At 45.0% G+C, this 19,822-nt stretch overlaps 1 protein-coding gene across 1 annotated transcript in view; it reads right to left on the bottom strand.

Moving 5' to 3' along the window:
- abtb2b (ankyrin repeat and BTB (POZ) domain containing 2b) overlaps positions 1-19,822 on the bottom strand; it is a 231,970-nt gene that overhangs the window by 63,281 nt on the left and 148,867 nt on the right. The window contains exon 3 of the mRNA XM_063061802.1: positions 5,694-5,840. Coding sequence (XP_062917872.1) covers positions 5,694-5,840 — 147 coding nt within the window. The remainder of the gene's footprint in view (positions 1-5,693; positions 5,841-19,822) is intronic.

Here is a 19,822-nt window from a genome sequence, read left to right as displayed (position 1 = left end):
ATTACAGACCAGTTACACAACATTCTGGAGCGAGAGACCGATCCATTTCAGCACCGATCAGTAAATTTCCCACCAGCAGGATTCCCTAAAGGTAAATTAGCAGGCTGAGTCTGTGGTGCGGATGGCAAATTCATTTCAAGAGGACTAGTATATAAAAGCAAGGATGTCATGTTGGGACTTTATAAAACACTGGTGCAGCCTCACTTGGAGTACTGCAGGCAGTTTTTGGGCCCCTTATCTCAGAAAGGATGATCTCTTTCTTGTATGCAAATGTTAAAGACGCATACAGCTCTACAGCTCTCCTCCCACTTGAAGATCAGATCGCAGCCTGGTTCACCTCATGCCCATGTATAAGCCCCAAGTACAGCAAGAACTAGCTACCACTAAGATAGTAAAGAGATGGTTTCCAGAGGCTATCAAGGCCTTGAAGGGCTGCTTTGAGGTTACTGCCTGGAATGTGCTTTGTGAACCATATCGGGAGGACATTAACAGACTTACTGATTGCATCACTGGCTACAGCAACTTCTGTGTGGACACTGCAATACCATCAAGGACGGTTTGCTGCTTCCCCAACAATGAACCATGGGTCACCAGTGATCTAAAGACTCTTCTCAACCTCAAAAACCTTGGGCAGAGTAGCACGTGGGAGGTGTGGAGGGGCATGAAGAACATCATTGGCTTCCGGTAGCGTAGCTGTGGAGTCTCGGAATGCAGCCATGGAAGGGCTAATGAGTTAAACCAACTCTTCAATAGGTTTGACAACTGCCCTTCCTGTTCACACCTCCATCAGTACACCACTGCAGGTGTCGAGGCACCCAGTGCTCCCTCAGCATCAGTGCCTCCCCTCCTCCCCCCTCCAATTCAACACGTGGATGAACAACACAGGCCACCACAGTCTATATCCCCTCCTTGCCCTGCACCTACCAACCACAGATCCACATTCCAACTGTCGTCCCAATCTTCACCTGCCCCAGTCATCATGGACCCACCTTCACTACTGGGCGGGTGAACAGAGCTCTGGCAAAACTCAGAGCATTGGGATTGGAGGGTGAGAACCTCAAGGTCCTGAAGGAGTATGCTGAGCAGCCGTGTGGAGTTCTCCAGAGCATTTTCAATCTGAGTCTCAGCCTGGAAAGGGTCCCGACTATGTGGAAAACATCATGTGTGGTCCTAGTACCCAAGAAGGGACAACTGAAAGTCTTGAATGACTACTGTCCAGTGGCCCTGACCTTACACATCATGAAGCCCTTAGAGAGGCTGGTCCTGGCTCACTGACCCCTGATCAGATCAGCCCTCGACCCCCTCCAGTTTGCCTACCAGGAGCACATTGGCGTTGACGATGTTGTCATCTACCTGCTGAGCAGAGCTTACTCCCATTTAGATAAGCAGTAGAGTACTATGAGGATCATGTTTTTGATTTCCCAAGTGCCTTCAATACCATATAGCCCTCATTGCTGGGGGAAAAAGCTCCGATTAATGCAGGCTGGCACTTCATTGTATCCTGGATAATGGACGACCTGACTGGCAGACCAGTTTGTGCAGCTTCAGAGCTGTGTGTCAGACATGGCTATAAGCAGCACTGGGGCCCCACCCCACGGGGGACTGTACTGGCTCCCTTCCTGCTTCCCCTGTATACTTCAGACTTTAGATACAACACTAAGTCATGTCATCTGCAGAAATTCTCTGATGACTCAGTAATTGTTGGGTGTATAAAGGGAGAGGATGGGAGGATGAATACAGGGCCCTGGTGGAGGACTTTGTCAAATGCTGCAGATATAATCATCTGCAGCTGAACATCAGTGAGACAAGGGAGATGGTGATGGACTTTAGCAAGTCTAAGCCTGCACTGCTCCCTGTTACTATTGATGGTGAGGATGTGGATCTGGTGAGGACTTACAAGTACCTGGGGGTGCACCTGGATAACAGACTTGAGTGGAGCACCAACACTGAGGTTATGGACAAGAATGGTCAGAGTCACCTCTACTTCCCCAGGAGACTGAGGGTCCTTGGAGTATGTAGGCCTCTCCTTCACATGTTCTACTAGTCTGTTGTCGCTGGTACAATCTTCTATGCGGTGGTGTGCTGGGGCAATGGCATCAACACGGGTGATGCCAAACAGGCTCAATAAACTGATTAGAAAGGCTCGCTCTGTTATAGGAGTCAAATTGGACATACTGGAGGTTGCGGTATGGAAAATTCTGGCAATTCTGGACAATATTTCTCACCCTCTACATGCCACCTTGGCTAAACAGAGGAGCACTTTAATTAATAGACTGAGACAACTGTGCTGCTCCGAAGAGCGCAATATGAAGTCATTCTTACCCTCGGCCATTAGGCTCTATAATGAGTCAACCTATAGCCAGGAAAGTGATGACCCTCCTCCTGTTAGACTGTTTGTGGTAAATTATTTTTAATTCTTTCTGCTTCTCTTCTAATATTTGTATATCTGCACACTTGTAATGCTACTGTGACACTGAAATTTCCTTTGGGATCAAGAAAGTATCTATCTATCTGAAACTGGAGAGTGTTCAAAGGAGATTCACGAAAATGATTCCAGGATTAAATGGCTTGTCATATGAAGAGCGTTTGATGGATCTGGGCCTGTACTCACTAGAATTCAGAAGAATGAGGGCTGACCTAATTGAAACCTATTGAATGGTAAAAGGGTTTGATAGAGTGGATGTGGAGAGAATGTTTCCTGTGGTGGGAGAGTCTAAGACCAGAGGACACAGACCCAGAATAGAGGGGTGTCATTTTAGAATGGAGATGAAGAGGAATTTCTTTAGCCAGAGAGTGCTGAATCTGTGGAATTCTTTGCTGGAGGCAACTATGGAGGCCAAGTCATTGGGTATATTTAAGGCAGAGGTTGACAGATTCTTGACTGGCCAGGGCATGAAGGGATACAGGGAGAAGCCAGGAGATTGGGTCCAAGAGGAAAATTGGAGCAGCCATGATGAAATGGCGGAGCAGACTCAATAGGCCAAAAGGCCAAATTCTGCTCCTCTGTCTTATGGTCGTATGTCCAAAGCAACAACATCTTTCAGGCATATTTTAAGCAGGTATGAACGAAGTTAAAAAGTCTGACCTCAAAAGTAATATTCTTCAGCTATGACCTTATACCAGCCGCAATAATTGTGAAGCAGAAGGGTAATGCCATTGAATGTGTGGTGACAGAGATGATACAAGAGGGAGGACATCAAATTCCTAGTGGTTTGGGACCCCTTTGGGGAGGGATTGACCTGTATCCTCATCATCTTTGCAGGTACTTTTAATTGAGAGCTGTTAGGTAGGTTTAAGAGGGTTTGAAAGAAGGAGCAGTTGGGCCTAGATTAAGAAATGTGGTAGGGAAAAAAGAGCAAAGGTTAGGAAATAGAAAACAAGGAACCTGGTTGTGCGTAGAGGTGTATACCAAAATGCAAGGAATTCCGAGCACCGGATAGAGAGGAAGGAGGCACGGATAGATGCATGAAAATGTACTATTTTAGCTATTACTGAAACATGGCTTGAAGGAAGGCAGGAGTGGCAGCTTAATGGTTCGGTTCCAGAGTCAACAGACGAGTTGGGAAGGATGACAAAGATAAAACAGGGGGTAAGGTGGGTGTTGCCAATTCTGATACAAGAAACAGCTGGCAGGAAGGAGCATATGTTAGCAGAATCTTCAAATGATTTGGCATGGTCAAAGAATAGGGCAAAGGTAAAATAGGACTGTAGATCTTGGATTAGGGGAAAGACAATTCTACCAGCTTGCGAAAAGCAGATTGAGAGCCAGTAAGTAGGTTGCTGACATGACTTCTCTGTTGCTTTACAGGAGTGGGTCCACCAGTGGCAGTTCAAGGGGACACACGCAAGGGGGCCAGGATTACCACACAGGGAAAAAAACTGAGTGTCATCAAGTCCAGAGTCCTCTAGTGAAAGAATGCATAATAGGTTAGGCAGGCAGAAAATTATTAAATCATGACAAGACACCAGAGCCAGATATTTCAGAAAGCTCACTAGAATTCCAAAAGCAGAGGCGTGAAATTAAAATGGAAATCAGAGAAGCAATGAGAAGACATATAAAAATGCTGGCAAGTAAAATCAAGGAACATCCAACTGTGTTTTATAAGTACTGTACATAAAGAGTAAAAGGACAGCTTAGAAGAGAGCAGGGCCCCTGAGAGACTGAGGAGGCAACCTCCACACAAAATGGAGGAGTGGAGATGCAGGTGGATTCTCAATGAAGAGAGTCTGTCTTTATAAAACAAAGGGAGATATGTCAGTGTGAAATATTGGGTTGAATTATCACAGTAAAGGAGGAAATGTTTTTGAATGGGATAAAATTCCAGACTTCAATGAAACAAATCCCAGGCTGCTAAAAGAAGAAGAGGGGGGAAATTGTGGAGGCTCTGACCATCATATTTCATCCTCTCAGCACAGGATTGAAGAACTGCTAATATTGTGCTATTGTTTAAAATGGAGGAGTGAGATGCAAAAACGTTTGTCAGTGGCTGTGTGTTTGTTAGTGAGGGGAAAAGTTTAAATGGCAGAACAATTGGTCAGGTTTTCCCCTAGAGGGTGGTGTGATATGGAACTCAGACTGACGAAGAAAGAAAAACTCACACTTTAAAAAAATACACGAGCAACCAAGAAATGCAGGCCAACGGACTAAGGGTGAAGGATGAAATTAGGTAGAGCTTTTTTTTTAATGACAACACAAACAGGATAGGCTGAATAGCCTTGTTTTGTCATAGTTATCGGCATGGAAACACGCTCTTTGGTCCACCACTCAACAAAGTATATAATTGTTACCATCCAGATTTATTCTCATTGTTCTCCTTATGTATAGATTTTCATAAATTATATTGTATTCCTTTTTACCTGTAAATGCCTGCAAAAATGTATCTCAATGGTAACAAATATGTACTTTGATAACAAACTTACTTTGAACTTTACATTAGCACCAGCTCCTGCCAGGTTCTACCATTCACCTACACAAAATGGGCAACTTAGAGGAGCCAATGAATCTATCAACCCACACATTTTTTGGGTTGAGAGGGGAAGTGGAGCACCTGGAGGAAGCCGGGTCAGTCATGGGGAGAACACACAAATTACACAGAGACAACAAAGGTCAGGACTATACCTGAAGGTATGAGGCAGCAACTCTATTAGCTGTGCTACCATGCTGCCCTTCTGCGTAACAAGGTTTTCATGATTCTGTGATTATCTTATTGAAGGATAGAATAGACTTGAGTGTTCATGTGGGTTATTTCTAGTCGCAGTCCTGTCATAATGAAATACTGCATCCTTTATATTGCTGGGAGCAATGCCACAGGGGAACTGGCAGCATTAAAAGACTCTGATAGATTGCTAGGGAATGAATTCTTTGCCACCACTCCCTGTATTCTGGATTCAGATTTTAAATCAGCGGCAGGAGGAAATTATAGAACAGGATGCATGCTCTTTCCCCAAAGGGAGGGAGACAAAGTCACTTACAATTCCCTCCATGCCTTCCCAGCACATGAATGGATAACACTGAGGCCAGAAGGCTGCAGTCTAGAGAGTGCCAAACTGCCCAGGAAACCAATTATAGTGACAAAGCAAGTTTCAATTAGAATTAAATACACATATAGATATACATATATACATATACACACACATGCACACACATTATACATACATACACTTAAGAATCATTCAAAGAGAAATTAACTCACTCAGCTCTGAAATGCTCCCGACACATGTTGCCAGTAGGGACTGTTCCAGGGTTCGGAGTTCCAGCTGAGCGTAAGCATCCGCCCGCCCATCCTTGGCTGATGGTCCATTGTTGTACAAGCTAAAGTGGGCTGGCAGGGACAGCACCCCTACAAAGCAACAGAAAAGTCACGTCAGCAACACATTTACTGGAAGACGTGTACTTTACTTTGCAATCCGGATTATCTTCAGTAAGAAGCCTCTACCTTATGATGCTATCACCTGCTGGTTAAGGCAATATGCCTATACCACTTCCTGTGGCTGGCAGGACATTTGTGTAGCCAAACATTTAGTGCTTCAGGAGTTTGAACTTCCTGTTGACATTACCTGTTCCCACCACGAGTCGCTGCCCACAGCAGTACATAGTCAAAAACTACTCTGTTGACCTTGCAAAGCACATCCAATTCCTTTTTATTTAAGGAATAAATAAACAAGGAATAAATATGCCCGTTGTCTGCTTATCCTCCATTGGATTCTAATTAAAACTTGCCTGCTGTTTAAAATAATGGTTAGGAATCTGTAAATAACGCTCAAAGTAATAAGGTAAATGTGGAATTCAGTATGTTGCTTCCTGCCAAAAACAGCATCACACACAAAATGCTGGAGGAACTCAGCAGGTCAGGCAGCATCAGTGGAAATGAATAAACAATCAACGCTTGGGGCTGAGACCTTTCATCAGACCTGGGGAGGAAGGAGGAAGATGCCAGAGTGAAAAGATGGGGAGAGAGGAAGGACTGGCTGGAAGGTGATAGGTGAAGCCAGGTGGATGGACCTGACTGAAAGTCAGTCAGACTCGCCAAGTTGCAATCTTGGATTTTCACTGTTGGCTTTGGACTGTTGTGACTTCAGTCCAGTAGCTAGCAGCAGACAGTACAATCAGCAGCCGCACCTCACTGGCATTCAGTCCACAGCCTGTGTCACTATTGGTAAACCGTGGCATTGTCAGCATCAGCCTCAGCCTATCAGCTCTTTGGACATGGGAACCTTGCAAACTATCATCCCCACATGAGAACGCGCAACTCAAAAATCAACAGAACTTGGACAACTGGCAAATATCAGGTTCTGACAGTATTATGTGTGATACAGAGTAAAGCTGAACTGTGGTTGACTACATAATTAATACTTGTGGCATTTCCCCCTACTGCGTCTCTTTGCTGCCACTAATACTTGAGCCAATTGGTGAAAAGTTTCTATTCAGGACCTTTTCTGGGATCAGTGGAAATCCCCTCGTATTGAGACATGAGAGCATCTGCAAGTGAGGCCCCTGTGCCAATCCACAAGTTTGTGCAGGTATCTGTGTCCCGTTGTGGCTAGACTGAGCAGACAAGTTGTGCACACTGCTCATCCCAAAAGAGGCAGAGGCAGCAGACCAGCGGCACCCACAAGGCGTCTCAGCAGCTCACGGACCACAAGGTTAGCTCCCTCCGAAATATCCCAATCACACCACGTTACATCGTGAGGGGGGGATTGCATCAAAGTCCGCATGCAAGCGTAATTGACTGACTGTCAGTGCACTGTTTGGCATTGCCAGTCACAGCTATTGGCCCAGATACATCAGCACGGCATTGATTCCCTTCACAAAACGTGCATCTGAAGAGCTGTACACAGAGCAGAGCCTCTGCAAGTGCTGTGAGAAAAAGATCAGAGAAATCCAGTCACAACTTCACCTCCTGACAAGTAGCAAACAGTGAAGAGGCTTGTGGTCAGCGGGAGCAACCTTCCTGACAACGAAACTTTGTATTTCAGAATATGACAGAACAGCCACTCCACACTCAACGGCCACTTTATTAGGAACACCTGCTCGTTAATGCAAAGATCCAATCAGCCAATCATATGGCAGCAACTCGATACATAAAAGCATGCAGACATGGTATAACAAACATCGGAATGGGGAACAAATGTGACCTAAGTGACTTTGACCATGGAATGATTGTTGGTGCCAGATGGGGTAGATTGAGTAGCTCAGAAACTGCTAATCTACTGGGATTTTCATGCACAACCTCACTTGCCCCATGACTGAAATGTTCCCACAATCTATGGACTCACTTTGAAGAACACTTCATCTCACAATTTTGATTTTTATTGTTTATTATTCTATTTGTTATTATTAGTTGCTCTTTCGTCTTCTATTTGTATTGTTTGCACACTGGTTGTACACACCAGTGAGGCCTTTCTTTGATTCCATTATGGATATTGGATTTATTGAGTATGCCTGTAAGAAAATGAATTTCAGTGCTGTATATGGTGACATATATGTACTTCGATAATAAATTTATTTTGAACTTTGAACTTAGAATTTACAGAGAAGGATGTGAAAAACAAGAAACATCCAGGAGGCCGACAGTTCTGTGGGCAAAAAACACCTTGTTAATGAGAGAGGTCAAAGGAAAATGGACAGACTGGTTCAAGCTGACAGGGAAAGCAACAGTATCTCAAATAACCACAAATTACAACAGTGGTGTTCAGAAGAGCATCTCTGAAAGTGCAACATGTTGAACCTCGAAGCTGATGGGCAGCAGCAGCACAAGACCACAAACATTATTAAATACAGGAGGTACCATTGCCTTAGTCTCTGCACTCAAACCGATGGTGAGGTGTGTCCTTTAGCAGTTCTGTAGAAGTGTGAGATAATTTTCTGTTTTGACAAATATCCCTGCTCACATAATATGTTAGTTGAATTTACTCCGATATGAATTTGACGTGGTGACAATAAAACAGGATTTCTGCATTGAAATCTGAGCAGGAATAAAAATTGGGCATCTGGTAAAACAATGAGTAAAGAATGCCAAGAGGTAGGATGTGCAAAGATATTCAATTAAACTAAATCATTAGTCGAATTTAAGGTGGTAAACTTTTTTTTTGCTGTTTCTCTATTAAGCTTCTATGTACTTTTAAGCACCTCCAGAGCGAAAAAGAATTCTGATGCATTTACTTTGGTTTGTTGATCTATATGTTATAGCAGCCAGCTGCTGTGGTTTTCAGTTTGTATGTCTGAAGGTGGCCATATAAACAGAGGCCCTTTCATAGGAATACAAGGTCAGTACTTTGTGATTATTAAAGCCACAGTATCCTTCGCAATATGGACTCACTGCCAGTTTCACCAACTGAGAAAGAATGCAGCAGTCCTTTTCTGTGAGTAATCTTTAGGAGATCCATCTGTTAAAAATTATTGAGTACAGCTGAAGAGATGACACATTTCAGAAGTTCACTTCAGTAATAAAAATTCTACAGTCAAAAACGGCAGTTCAGATGACTTCTCCAGTGGTATTGATGATTTTGAAGCTTTTCGAAAGGGAAGCCAAAGTTCTGACTGGAGAATTAAATGTTAAACAGACCCATATTTGTCTCTTGCTATTATCTGCATGAAACCATAATCCAAAAGTAAATATACAAATATGGCAATCAAACCCAACTGTTTTACTCCAGGATTTACAGGACTGAAACTATTAAGTTGGTAAGTTCAATCTGCAAACAATAAAATTACTCTTTAAATAATTAACCAATGTTAATAACCAGAAACTAATATAACTATCAAATGATGCAAAATACTGTAGATTGTGTTTTTGCGCATTGTACAGAAGAGCAACAATACACATCAAGGACGGTTTTCAAAGGCTCAGCCTTCCCTAATATCTGAGCTATCTCTCTCCACCTTCCTAACTACAGTTGACCATCTATCTATTTTCCACATTCCCAACTACTGGTCCTCAATCCATTCTCTCCCCAACTTCTCAAGTACCAACCCTGCTTCATACTATCCTCACATTTCCCAACTACTGGTCCTCAATTAATTCGATACACACAAAGTGCAGTGCAGGAGATTCTGTGAGCCTGATAGAGATACCCGCATGGTCTGTTGCCTCCCAGATGCCAGGGTACGGGATGTCTCGGATCGGGTCCAGAATATTCTGAAGGGAGAGGGCGAGCAGCCAATTGTCTTGGTACATGTTGGTACCAATGACATAGATAGGACAAGGGAGGAGGTCCTGAAGAGAGATTTCTGGGAGTTAGGAAGGAAGCTGAGAAGCAGGACCTCCAGGGTAGTAATCTCAGGATTGCTACCTGTGCCACGTGCTAGCGAGGGCAAGAATAGTAGGATCAGGCAGATGAATGCGTGGCTGAGAGACTGGTGCAGGGGGCAGGGCTTCAGATTCTTGGATTATTGGGATCTCTTCTGGGGGAAGTATGACCTGTTCAAAATGGACAGATTACACCTGAACCCGAAGGGGACCAATATCCTGGTGGGATGGTTTAATAGAGCTGTTAGGGAGGGTTTAAACTAATTTGGCAGGGGGATGGGAACTGGAATGATAGAGCAGAGGAAAGGGAAAACAGAAATAAATCTAAGGTAGTGAGCAGTAAAGATGTCAGGAAAGACAGGCAGGTGATGGGGCAAATTTGTAGCCATTGGGATGAGTTGCAGTGCAATAAAGTTGCAGTGAAATCAAAGCAAAAAGTACCAAATACTGGTCTTAAGGTGTTATACTTAAATGCACGCTGCATAAGGAATAAGGTGGATGATCTTGTTGTACAGCTACAGATTGGCAGGTATGATATTGTGGCCATCACTGAGACCTGGCTAAAGGTTGCATGTCTCTGGGAGCTGAAGGTCCAAGGATACACGGTGTATCGGAAGGATGGGAAGGTAGGCGGGGGGGGGGGGGGGAGGCGTGGCTTTATTGGTAAGAAATGATATTAAATCATTAGAAAGAGGTGATCTAGGATCGGAAGGTACAGAATCTTTATGGATTGAGCTAAGAAATCGCAGGGGTAAAAGGACCCTGATGGCAGTTATTTATAGGCCTCCAAACAGCTGCAGTGATGTGGACTACAAATTACAACAGGACATAGAAAAGGCTTGTCAGAAGGGCAGTGTACGATAACTGTGGGGGATTTTAACATGCGAGTGGATTGGGAAAATCAGGTCAGCACTGGATCTCAAGAGAGAGAATTTGTAGAATATCTGCGAGATGGCGTTTTAGAACAGCTTGTTGTTGAGCCCACTAGGGGATCGGCTGTACTGGATTTGGTATTGTGTAATGAACTGGAGGTGATTAGAGAGATTGAGGTGAAGGAACCCTTAGGAGGCAGTGATCATAACATGATTGAGTTCACTGTGAAATTTGAAAAAGAGAAGTGAAATCTGATGTGTTGTTATTTCAGTGGAATAAAGGAAATTATAGATGCATGAGAGAGGAACTGGCCAAAGTTGACTGGAAAGGGACACTGGTGGGAAGGATGGCAGAGCAGCAGTGGCTGGAGTTTATGCGAGAAGTGTGGAAGGTACAAGACAGGTATATTCCAAAAAAGAAGAAATTTTCGAATGGAAAAAGGATGCAACCGTGGCTGATGAGAAGTCAAAGCCAAAGTTAAAGCAGAGGGCATACAAGGAAGCAAAAATTAGTGGGAAGACAGAGGATTGGGAAGTTTATAAAAGCTTACGAAAGGAAACTAAGAAGGTCATTAAGAGGGAAAAGATTAACTATGAAAGGAAGCTAGCAAATATTATCAAAGAGGATACTAAAAGTTTTTTCAAGTATATAAAGAGTAAAAGACAGGTGAGAGTAGATATAGGACCGATAGAAAATGATGCTGGAGAAATTGTAATGGGAGATAAGGAGATGGCAGAGGAACTGAACGAGTATTTTGCATCAGTCTTCACTGAGGAAGACATCAGCAGTATACCAGACACTCAAGGGTGGCAGGGAAGAGAAATGTGCGCGGTCACAATTACAACAGAGAAAGTACTCAGGAAGCTGAATAGTCTAAAGGTAGGTGCCACACATGAGGCTACTTAACAAGATAAGAGCCCATGGAATTACGGGAAAGTTACATATGTGGATAGAGCGTTGGCTGATCGGCAGGAAACAGAGAGTAGGAATAAAGGGATCCTACTCTGGTTGGCTGCCGGTTACCAGTGGTGTTCCACAGGGGTCCGTGTTGGGGCCGCTTATTTTTACATTGTACATCAATGATTTGGATTATGGAATAGATGGCTTTGTGGCTAAGTTTGCTGATGATACGAAGATAGGTGGAGGGGCCGGTAGTGCTGAGGAAACAGAGAGTTTGCAGACAGACTTGGATAGATTGGAAGAATGGGCAAAGAAGTGGCAAATGAAATACAATGTTGGAAAGTGTATGGTTATGCACTTTGGCAGAAGAAATAAACGGGCAGACTATTATTTAAATGGGGAAAGAATTCAAAGTTCTGAGATGCAACGGGACTTGGGAGTCCTCGTACAGGATACCCTTAAGGTTAACCTCCAGGTTGAGTCGGTAGTGAAGAAGGCGAATGTAATGTTGGCATTCATTTCTAGAGGAACAGCATATAGAAGCAGGGATGTGATGTTGAGGCTCTATAAGGCACTGGTGAGACCTCACTTAAGAGTACTGTGGGCAGTTTTGGTCTCCTTATTTAAGAAAGGATGTGCTGACGTTGGAGAGGGTACAGAGAAGATTCACTAGAATGATTCCGGGAATGAGAGGGTTAACAAAGGAGGAACATTTGTCCGCTCTTGGACTGTATTCCTTGGAGTTTAGAAGAATGAGGGGAGACCTCATAGAATCATTTCGAATGTTGAAAGACATGGACAGAGTGGATGTGGCAAAGTTGTTTCCCATGGTGGGGGAGTCTAGTACGAGAGGGCATGACTTAAGGATTGAAGGGCGCCCATTCAGAACAGAGATGCGAAGAAATTTTTTTAGACAGAGGGTGGTGAATCTATGGAACTTGTTGCCACAGGCGGCAGTGGAGGCCAAGTCATTGGGAGTATTTAAGGCAGAGATTGATAGGTATCTGAGTAGCCAGGGCATCAAAGGTTATGGTGAGAATGCAGGGGAGTGGGACTAAATGGGAGAATGGATCAGCTCATTATGAAATGGCGGAGCAGACTCGATGGGCCAAATGGCCGACTTCTGCTCCTTTTTCTTATGATCTTATGGTAACTTTGAAGAATAACCATCACAGATACAAGCGTGAGCAACCCTATGTGAAACATGTGGCGTGTGAACCGGGACTACGAGGGACACCTGGCCAGCATCAGCTCCTTTGCCCGGGTAACACCTTTGCTATTCTTTGACTATTCAGAAGAGTCAGGGCTACTTAGCGGCTGTGAATGCAAAGTATTTAGTGTATGAATTCACGTACTTGTTAGTTTAAACAATAAAGGTACTTGTCAGCAAACACAGATCTCTCTGTGCCTCACTAATCATTGTTGCAAGAGGTAATATTTTTACAACACTGGTATACAGTGTTGGGTGGTCTGATGTTGGGCTGGAACTCGCTGTCAACTGTGCCCTCTAGGCAGTTGGGATGACCCTCACTGTCAAAGCTGCCAACGGGCCATTGGGATGGATCTCGGTGTGAATGCTGCTGCAAGCTAATGTGAGAGGAATCAATGAGTTGTTGGCCAGTGAGTCTGTTACCACCGAGATACTTCTCATCTGGAAGGAGCCATGCAGCCAGGCAAACAAAGTTTCAGTCATATCCAACAAGGGAGGTGGGAGTGAACCTGGGAACCAGGACCTGTGTTGACACATGCAGCAGGTGCTGCCAGACCACAGCAGTAGCCTTTTATCTCAGTGCTGAACAACCTCAATTCTCACCGCAGCATCTCCACACCGAGGTATGGGGCGGTTCATTGGCAGGGAGCATCAACAGAGGTCAAAGTCTCACACCAGGCTCCTGGCACAACAGCAAGTAGCCAGAGTTAATATTCTTTCCTTAAAAAAGTACAGGTGGAGCATCCCAGCTACAGGACTAAGAACCCCAAACCAAATCAGCATGCTGCAAAATAGTACCAGGTGGGTGGATTGCTATGCTACACAAGAAATTTTCCTTTGACAAATTTTGTGCATTTCCCCTTTAAGACTGATTATTACCAGCATGGTAACAAAAAAAATGTGCTGTTGTCTTCATTATACTCAAGAGGTGTATCTGGGATGCCAGGAAGAACCATTGAGCCCTCTGGAGACGTTGTGGGCTTATCAACGAAACGTCAAAGAAGGAGGTTGCCCACCTGATGACCCCAAGGACGTACCTACCCTCCCTCCTTGTCACCACTGCCAACATTGAGAGTGCCGACTTACCATAGGGATTGAAACATCAAGTCCTAGTAGCTCTACTGATCTTCTGGGAGAAAAGCGGTGACTGTTGTGAAAGTGCAGCTGACGACAAGGGAAAGACCGTGTGACAGCTGGAGAGACAGCTGACAGGAGGAAATAGACCCCAACGGGGCTGTTATGGGCTAGATACCCATAACAGCAGGCTCTGTCACCTTGTCAGGGCACAAGAGCCACCTCACTTGGCTACAGAAAGTTTAAAAAGAAGTATACCCCCAGAGTCTGCGAGAGCAGGGGCACAAGAAGACTCTCTGACTGACCTCCCGGTAACGAACCTTGGACACGACAATGAATCAAGAAGGTGCCAATACTCTTGAGAAACCAGCAGCCGGACATGTTCTTCAGACCTGTAGGTGTGGCTGGACTAAAGTAACGTCAACCGTGGTCTAAAAATTCATCAAGGACAGAAGAAATGCTTGAAAATCTCCAACCCCTGGGCTGGCTGGTGGCGCAGTGACATCGGCGCCGGACCCGGGAGCAGAGGTTCCCGGGTTCGAAACTAGTCGGGTCTGCTCCTGAGTACGTTTTCTATCCGTGCCGGGTTGAGTGTCGAGATCGCAACTCGACCTCGCAAAATAAAGGGAAAATACTTTGAAAATGTCTGTGTGAGGAGTGGCTTGCCACACAGTCTCTACCTCTCATTCCACGCCTTGTAAAAGCCATGAAAAAGACATCATCACAGACGCACGCATGGACACGCAGACACACACGCACAGACGCGCACGTATGCAGGCACACGCAAAAAATAAGAGAAAATCTCCAACCCAGGGCCCCTCATTGACCAGATTCTGTTAAGAGGAAGGTCAAGACAGTCGGATGAAACTCAGCGGCAAGGAGAAACCCACAGACTGCAGAGTATCAGTACCCTACAGGATGTGGAAGAAGTTTCAGGCACAAGCAGCAGTCCAAGACACATCTAGGCACATCGTAAAGTGGAGAACAAGGACGTAAGCCGTTGGTGAAATGGCCAGTCTAACAGCAAGGAGTGGGAAACCATCAATGCAGATGTGAGCCTGATCTTAAGTGGCATCAAGGGATCAGCAAAAAAGAAGTTGGAGAGGATGGATGACCTGATCTACAGCTACAGAAAGGAGAAATTTGGAGTGAAGGAACAAGACAGCAGGAAAGATATGCCTCCTCCCCCCAAATCCCATCGTCTCTAGGAAATCCAATGACTTGTTAAAGAGAGAAGAGGCCTGAGGAAGGTGTTGAAAAAAACACCAGCAGAAGAAAGAGAGGGCATCAACCTCCTTCAGAGGACCTAAAACAGAGGCTTTCGAAGCTGTGTAGAACAGAGAATTTAAGGAAACAACGCAAAAAGGAAAAAGCAAGAACAGACTTCTACAAAGATCCCTTTAAATATGTGAAAGGCACTTTCACAAAAGAGAAAAGCGGATACTTGAAAGTATCAAAAGAGGAGGTTGAAAGACATCTCAGAATCATCCACACTGATAAGCAAAAAGATGAACCGATACTTGTCCCAGCTGACATCCCACCAATCTCACCCTCCACCACATCAGCCCTCCCAAGCTGAGTGAGGTGAAAGAGGCAGTGAAGAAGGCAGGTTTGGCATCAGCGCCAGGCCCTAACGGTGTTCCGTATTGTGTCTACAAGAACGCCCCGGATGTTCTGAAATTCCTTTGGAAAAACATGAGGGTTGCGTGGGAAAAGCAAGTTATCCCCAAAGCCTGGAGAAGAGCTGGGGGAGTTCTAATCCCAAAAGAAAAGAATTCATCCACCATCAAGCAGTTTTGCCAAATAAACCTTCTGAACATAGAGGGCAAGATCTTTTTCAGCGTGTTGGTGCAAAGACTTAAGAAGTATCTGAGACAAAACCATTTCATTGATATGTCAATCCAAAAGGCTGGCACAGCAGGCTTCTCGGGATGCCTTGAACATACCAGTGTCACATGGCATCAAATCCAGATGGCTAAGAAAGAAAGGATATGCATGTCCTGTTCCTCAACCTGGCCAACGCCGATGGATCAGTTCCTCATTCCCTACTGTGGACTGCATTTGAATTCTTTCAGGTGCCTGCAACAACAACAAATCTGGTAAAACGCTACTTCCAGGATCTGCAAGTTTGTCTCACAATATCAGACTTCACCACAGTGTGACAACCACTGGAAGTAGGCATTATGGCGGGGTGTACCATCTCCCCACTGGCCTTCACTGTGGAAATGAAGCTCATTATCAGAGTCTCAAAATGGGTTGCGGGAGGAAAAGGGCTACAGTTTGGTCAACGGTTACCACCGATACGAGCCTATATGGACGATATAACGAAACTGACGACAACTGTCCCCTGAACCAAGAGACTTCTGGAAAAGCTTCATCAGAACATCACATGGGTGAGGATGAAGATCAATCCCAGCAAATGCAGAAGCATCTCCATCGTCAAAGGTCAAGTCACGGATAAAAGATTTCATAGTGATGGAACACCTGTCCCAACTGTTTCAGAAATGCCAGTGAAGAGCTTGGGCAGATGGTATGATGCTCTCAAGGGCACTGAGCAATTTGAACAACTCAAAAAGGATACTATCATGTACATAGCTCGCATCAACAAGACCTTGCTGCCAGGAAAACTCAAGCTGTGGTGCTTCCAGTTCGGCAGACTTCCAAGACTCATGTGGCCTTTAACAGTGTATGAAATCCCCATTAACAAGGTGGAAAAGCTCGAAAGAATGATCAGCACACATGTGAAACAGTGGCACAACGCTTAAGTCCTGTTGGACTGTATGGGAATAGCAGATTGGAATTACCAATTGCAAGTCTTGTGGAAGAATTCAAATGCACCAAAGCAAGATTGATCATGACTCTCACTGAACCTGAAGATACTGTTATTCGAACAGTGGCCCCCCCATGTCGCAACTGGGAGGAAGTGGACCCCATTGGCCTCAACCTGGCCAATGCCGATGGATCAGTTCCTCATTCCCTACTGTGGACTGCTTTTGAATTCTTTCAGGTACCTGCAACAATAACAAATCTGGTAAAACACTACTTCCAGGATCTGCAAGTTTGTCTCACAATATCAGACTTCACCACAGCGTGGCAACCACTGGAAGTAGGCGTCATGGCGGGGTGCACCATCTCCCCATTGGCCTTCACTATGGCAATGGAGCTCATTACCAGAGCCTCAAAATGGGTTGCGGGAGGAAAAGGGCTACAGTTTGGTCAATGGTTACCACCGATACGAGCCTATACGGATGATATAACAATACTGACGACAACTGTCCCCTGCACTAAGAGACTTGGTGCAGAGTGCTAAGTCTGCTCTTCTCTTCAGGGATGTGGTTGACCAAGTCCAATGTGGCAGAGCCGGGCTCAGGCTTGTCCCAAAGGCTCCTCAAAGGCACAAGGCAACATCAATGCAGAAGAGACGACTCGTGGTGGAGGAGTTGAGAAGACAGGAGGAGGCAGAGCGACATGCTAGGGACATCTCAATGGCCAAGCAGGCCCAATGGACTAATTGGGAGAGCCTGGAAAAGAGGAAACTTAGCTGGCGTGACATCTGGGAGATGGAGGGATCTCAGCTAAGTTTTGTTATCAGAGCCACTTATGACCTCCTACCCACACCCCAGAACCTGAACCAGTGGTGGGGAGAAGACCCTGCTTGCTCTGTTTGTTAAGCACCTGCATCACGAAGGCACATTTTAACAGGATGCACCACGAGCCTCACCCAGGGGCGGTACACTTGGCAGCATAGCCAAGTTCTCAGACAGCTGGCATCAATCTTGGAACAGAGGCGAATCACCACAAATGCTCTCCCACAAACATCGGCAGGAAATGTCCACATCACACGATTTGTACCAGCAGGCCAACCTCCAGAGCACCATATAACATCAAAAGATGTAAGCATTCTGCAGGTTGCTCGGGATTGGAAATGGAAAATGGACATGGACTTGGAAAAAAAGCTTGTGTTTCCCCCAGACATTGCGGCCAGACATGGTCCTGTGGTCCACAACAGCCAAGCTGGCATATGTTGTAGAATTGACAGTACCATGTGAAGATGGTGTCGAAGAAGCTTATGAGAGGAAAAAGACCAAGTACTTTGAACTGGCAACTGAAGCTGCCCAGAATGGCTGGAAGACCAAGATTTTCCCTGTAGAAGTGGGATGCAGGGGATTCGTTGCTACATCTACGACCAGTCTATTGAAGAAGATGGGGGTGAGGGGTCACTCCCTCCAACAAGCAATCAAGTCCTTGTCAAATGCAGCAGAAGAAAGCAGCAATTGGATTTGGATTAAAAGGAAAGACAACAACTGGGCTGCAAGATGAAGACAGGAGGGTATGGAACTGAGGGGGGTGTATCTGGGACGCCAGGTAGCACCGTTGAGCCCTCTGGAGACGTCGTGGGCTTATCAACGAAACGTCAAAGAAGGAGGGTTCCCACCTGATGACCCCGATGACGTACCTACTCTCCCTCCTTGTCACCACTCCAAGCCCACTGCCAACATCGAGAGTGCCAACTTACCATAGGGATTGAAACATCAAGTCCTAGTAGCTCTACTGTATAGTTAACCATAGATACAAAGGTTTAACAGAGTTTACAGTGGAAATAAAAATGAAGGGACTGGGAATGCAGTTGTTGTTAGCTTGAAATTTTGTCTGTGATTACCATCCCAAACAAATTCAGGTCCAGTTATTGGAATTCTGACAGCTCTTTCTGCAACTGAGGCAGCCTTCCATTCAACTCTGCTTCTGAGGAGACAACGACTTCTTACACCTGATATAATCAAACCAAAGCTGTGTGAGGTAACCAATATCACTCTCACACACACCATGGGCAGGGCACCTTTGTGCTGCTCACTAAGGCAGCAATAGGTGCACCAGATCTTGTGCCATTGAACGTCCTTTCCCAGCCATCCTGAATCCTGGCCCACTGAAAGAAGATTTAACGGGACAATGACAGGATTTGGAATCAAAAATAATGTAAGAAAAAGAAGTAGTCCTGTTACAGAATCATTATGCAACATTATCACCTTATGTCTACACAGCAGCAAAAACGGACCACATTTTTGACTCCACAGCAGTAAGTCGTATGAGAAAATTGTGCTCTGTCATCCAAAGCAAGAAGAAACAATTTATCAACACAACGTGCTGAGAACTTGCCAACAAATGTAATGTGAGAGCTGAAAACACAGATCACTGAAGAATTAATATCAAAGAAACTTCGAAGGAAAACTTTAGAAAGCATGTCAAACTGTCCAAACTAATATCATTGCCAACTTTGGAGAACTGACTACTCGCTGGAAGGCCGTAAGATACCGCTGTGAAGAGAATCAAAAGGAGAAAATGTTCACAAGGGCAGGACATGAATCAAACGAGTCACAGAAGAAAACCACCAGCACCGGTGAGATAACCAGAGCTCACACCAGTGGCTTAATTGACGTGGATCTATCTCCACAAAGCACGCTGTCGGGCTGTAGTGTTGAAGCAAAAGCAGGGGTCAACATTACCAAGTCTGCAATTATTAATTCACCTCATTCAGCGTACCAAGCCACAGGCAGAAACGAACATTTGCACTCAGAAATCAATGTACAGAGGGAGATTTATTTATTTAGTGAGAATATGGTGTGGAGTGGGCCCTTCTGGTCCTTCGAGCCACACCACCCAGCAATCCCCTAATTTCATCCTAGCCCAATCACAGGACAATCTACAATGACCTATAAACCGGTACGTCTTCGGACTGTGGGAGGATACTGAAGCACCCGGAGGAAACGCACGCGGTCACAGGGAGAACATACAAACTTCTTACAGGACAGCGGAGGGAACCGAATCCGGGCAGCTCACACTGCAAAGCGTTGTGCTAACCACTACGCTACCATACCACCCCCGGTTGCATGCATCAATCTGATCAGGGAGCAAAGCTTCAACAATCTTGGCATTGTCCCATTCCAACACAGCAAAGAAAGCTAATTCTGTATTATACTTACGACAGATTCGGAAGTGTATTTTTTAACCGCTCCTCAAT

Source organism: Mobula hypostoma, chromosome 11 (assembly GCF_963921235.1).
Source record: "Mobula hypostoma chromosome 11, sMobHyp1.1, whole genome shotgun sequence".
Taxonomy (NCBI): domain Eukaryota; kingdom Metazoa; phylum Chordata; class Chondrichthyes; order Myliobatiformes; family Myliobatidae; genus Mobula; species Mobula hypostoma.
Note: the sequence above shows the minus strand (reverse complement) of the source record. Positions and strands in the feature narration are given on the sequence as shown.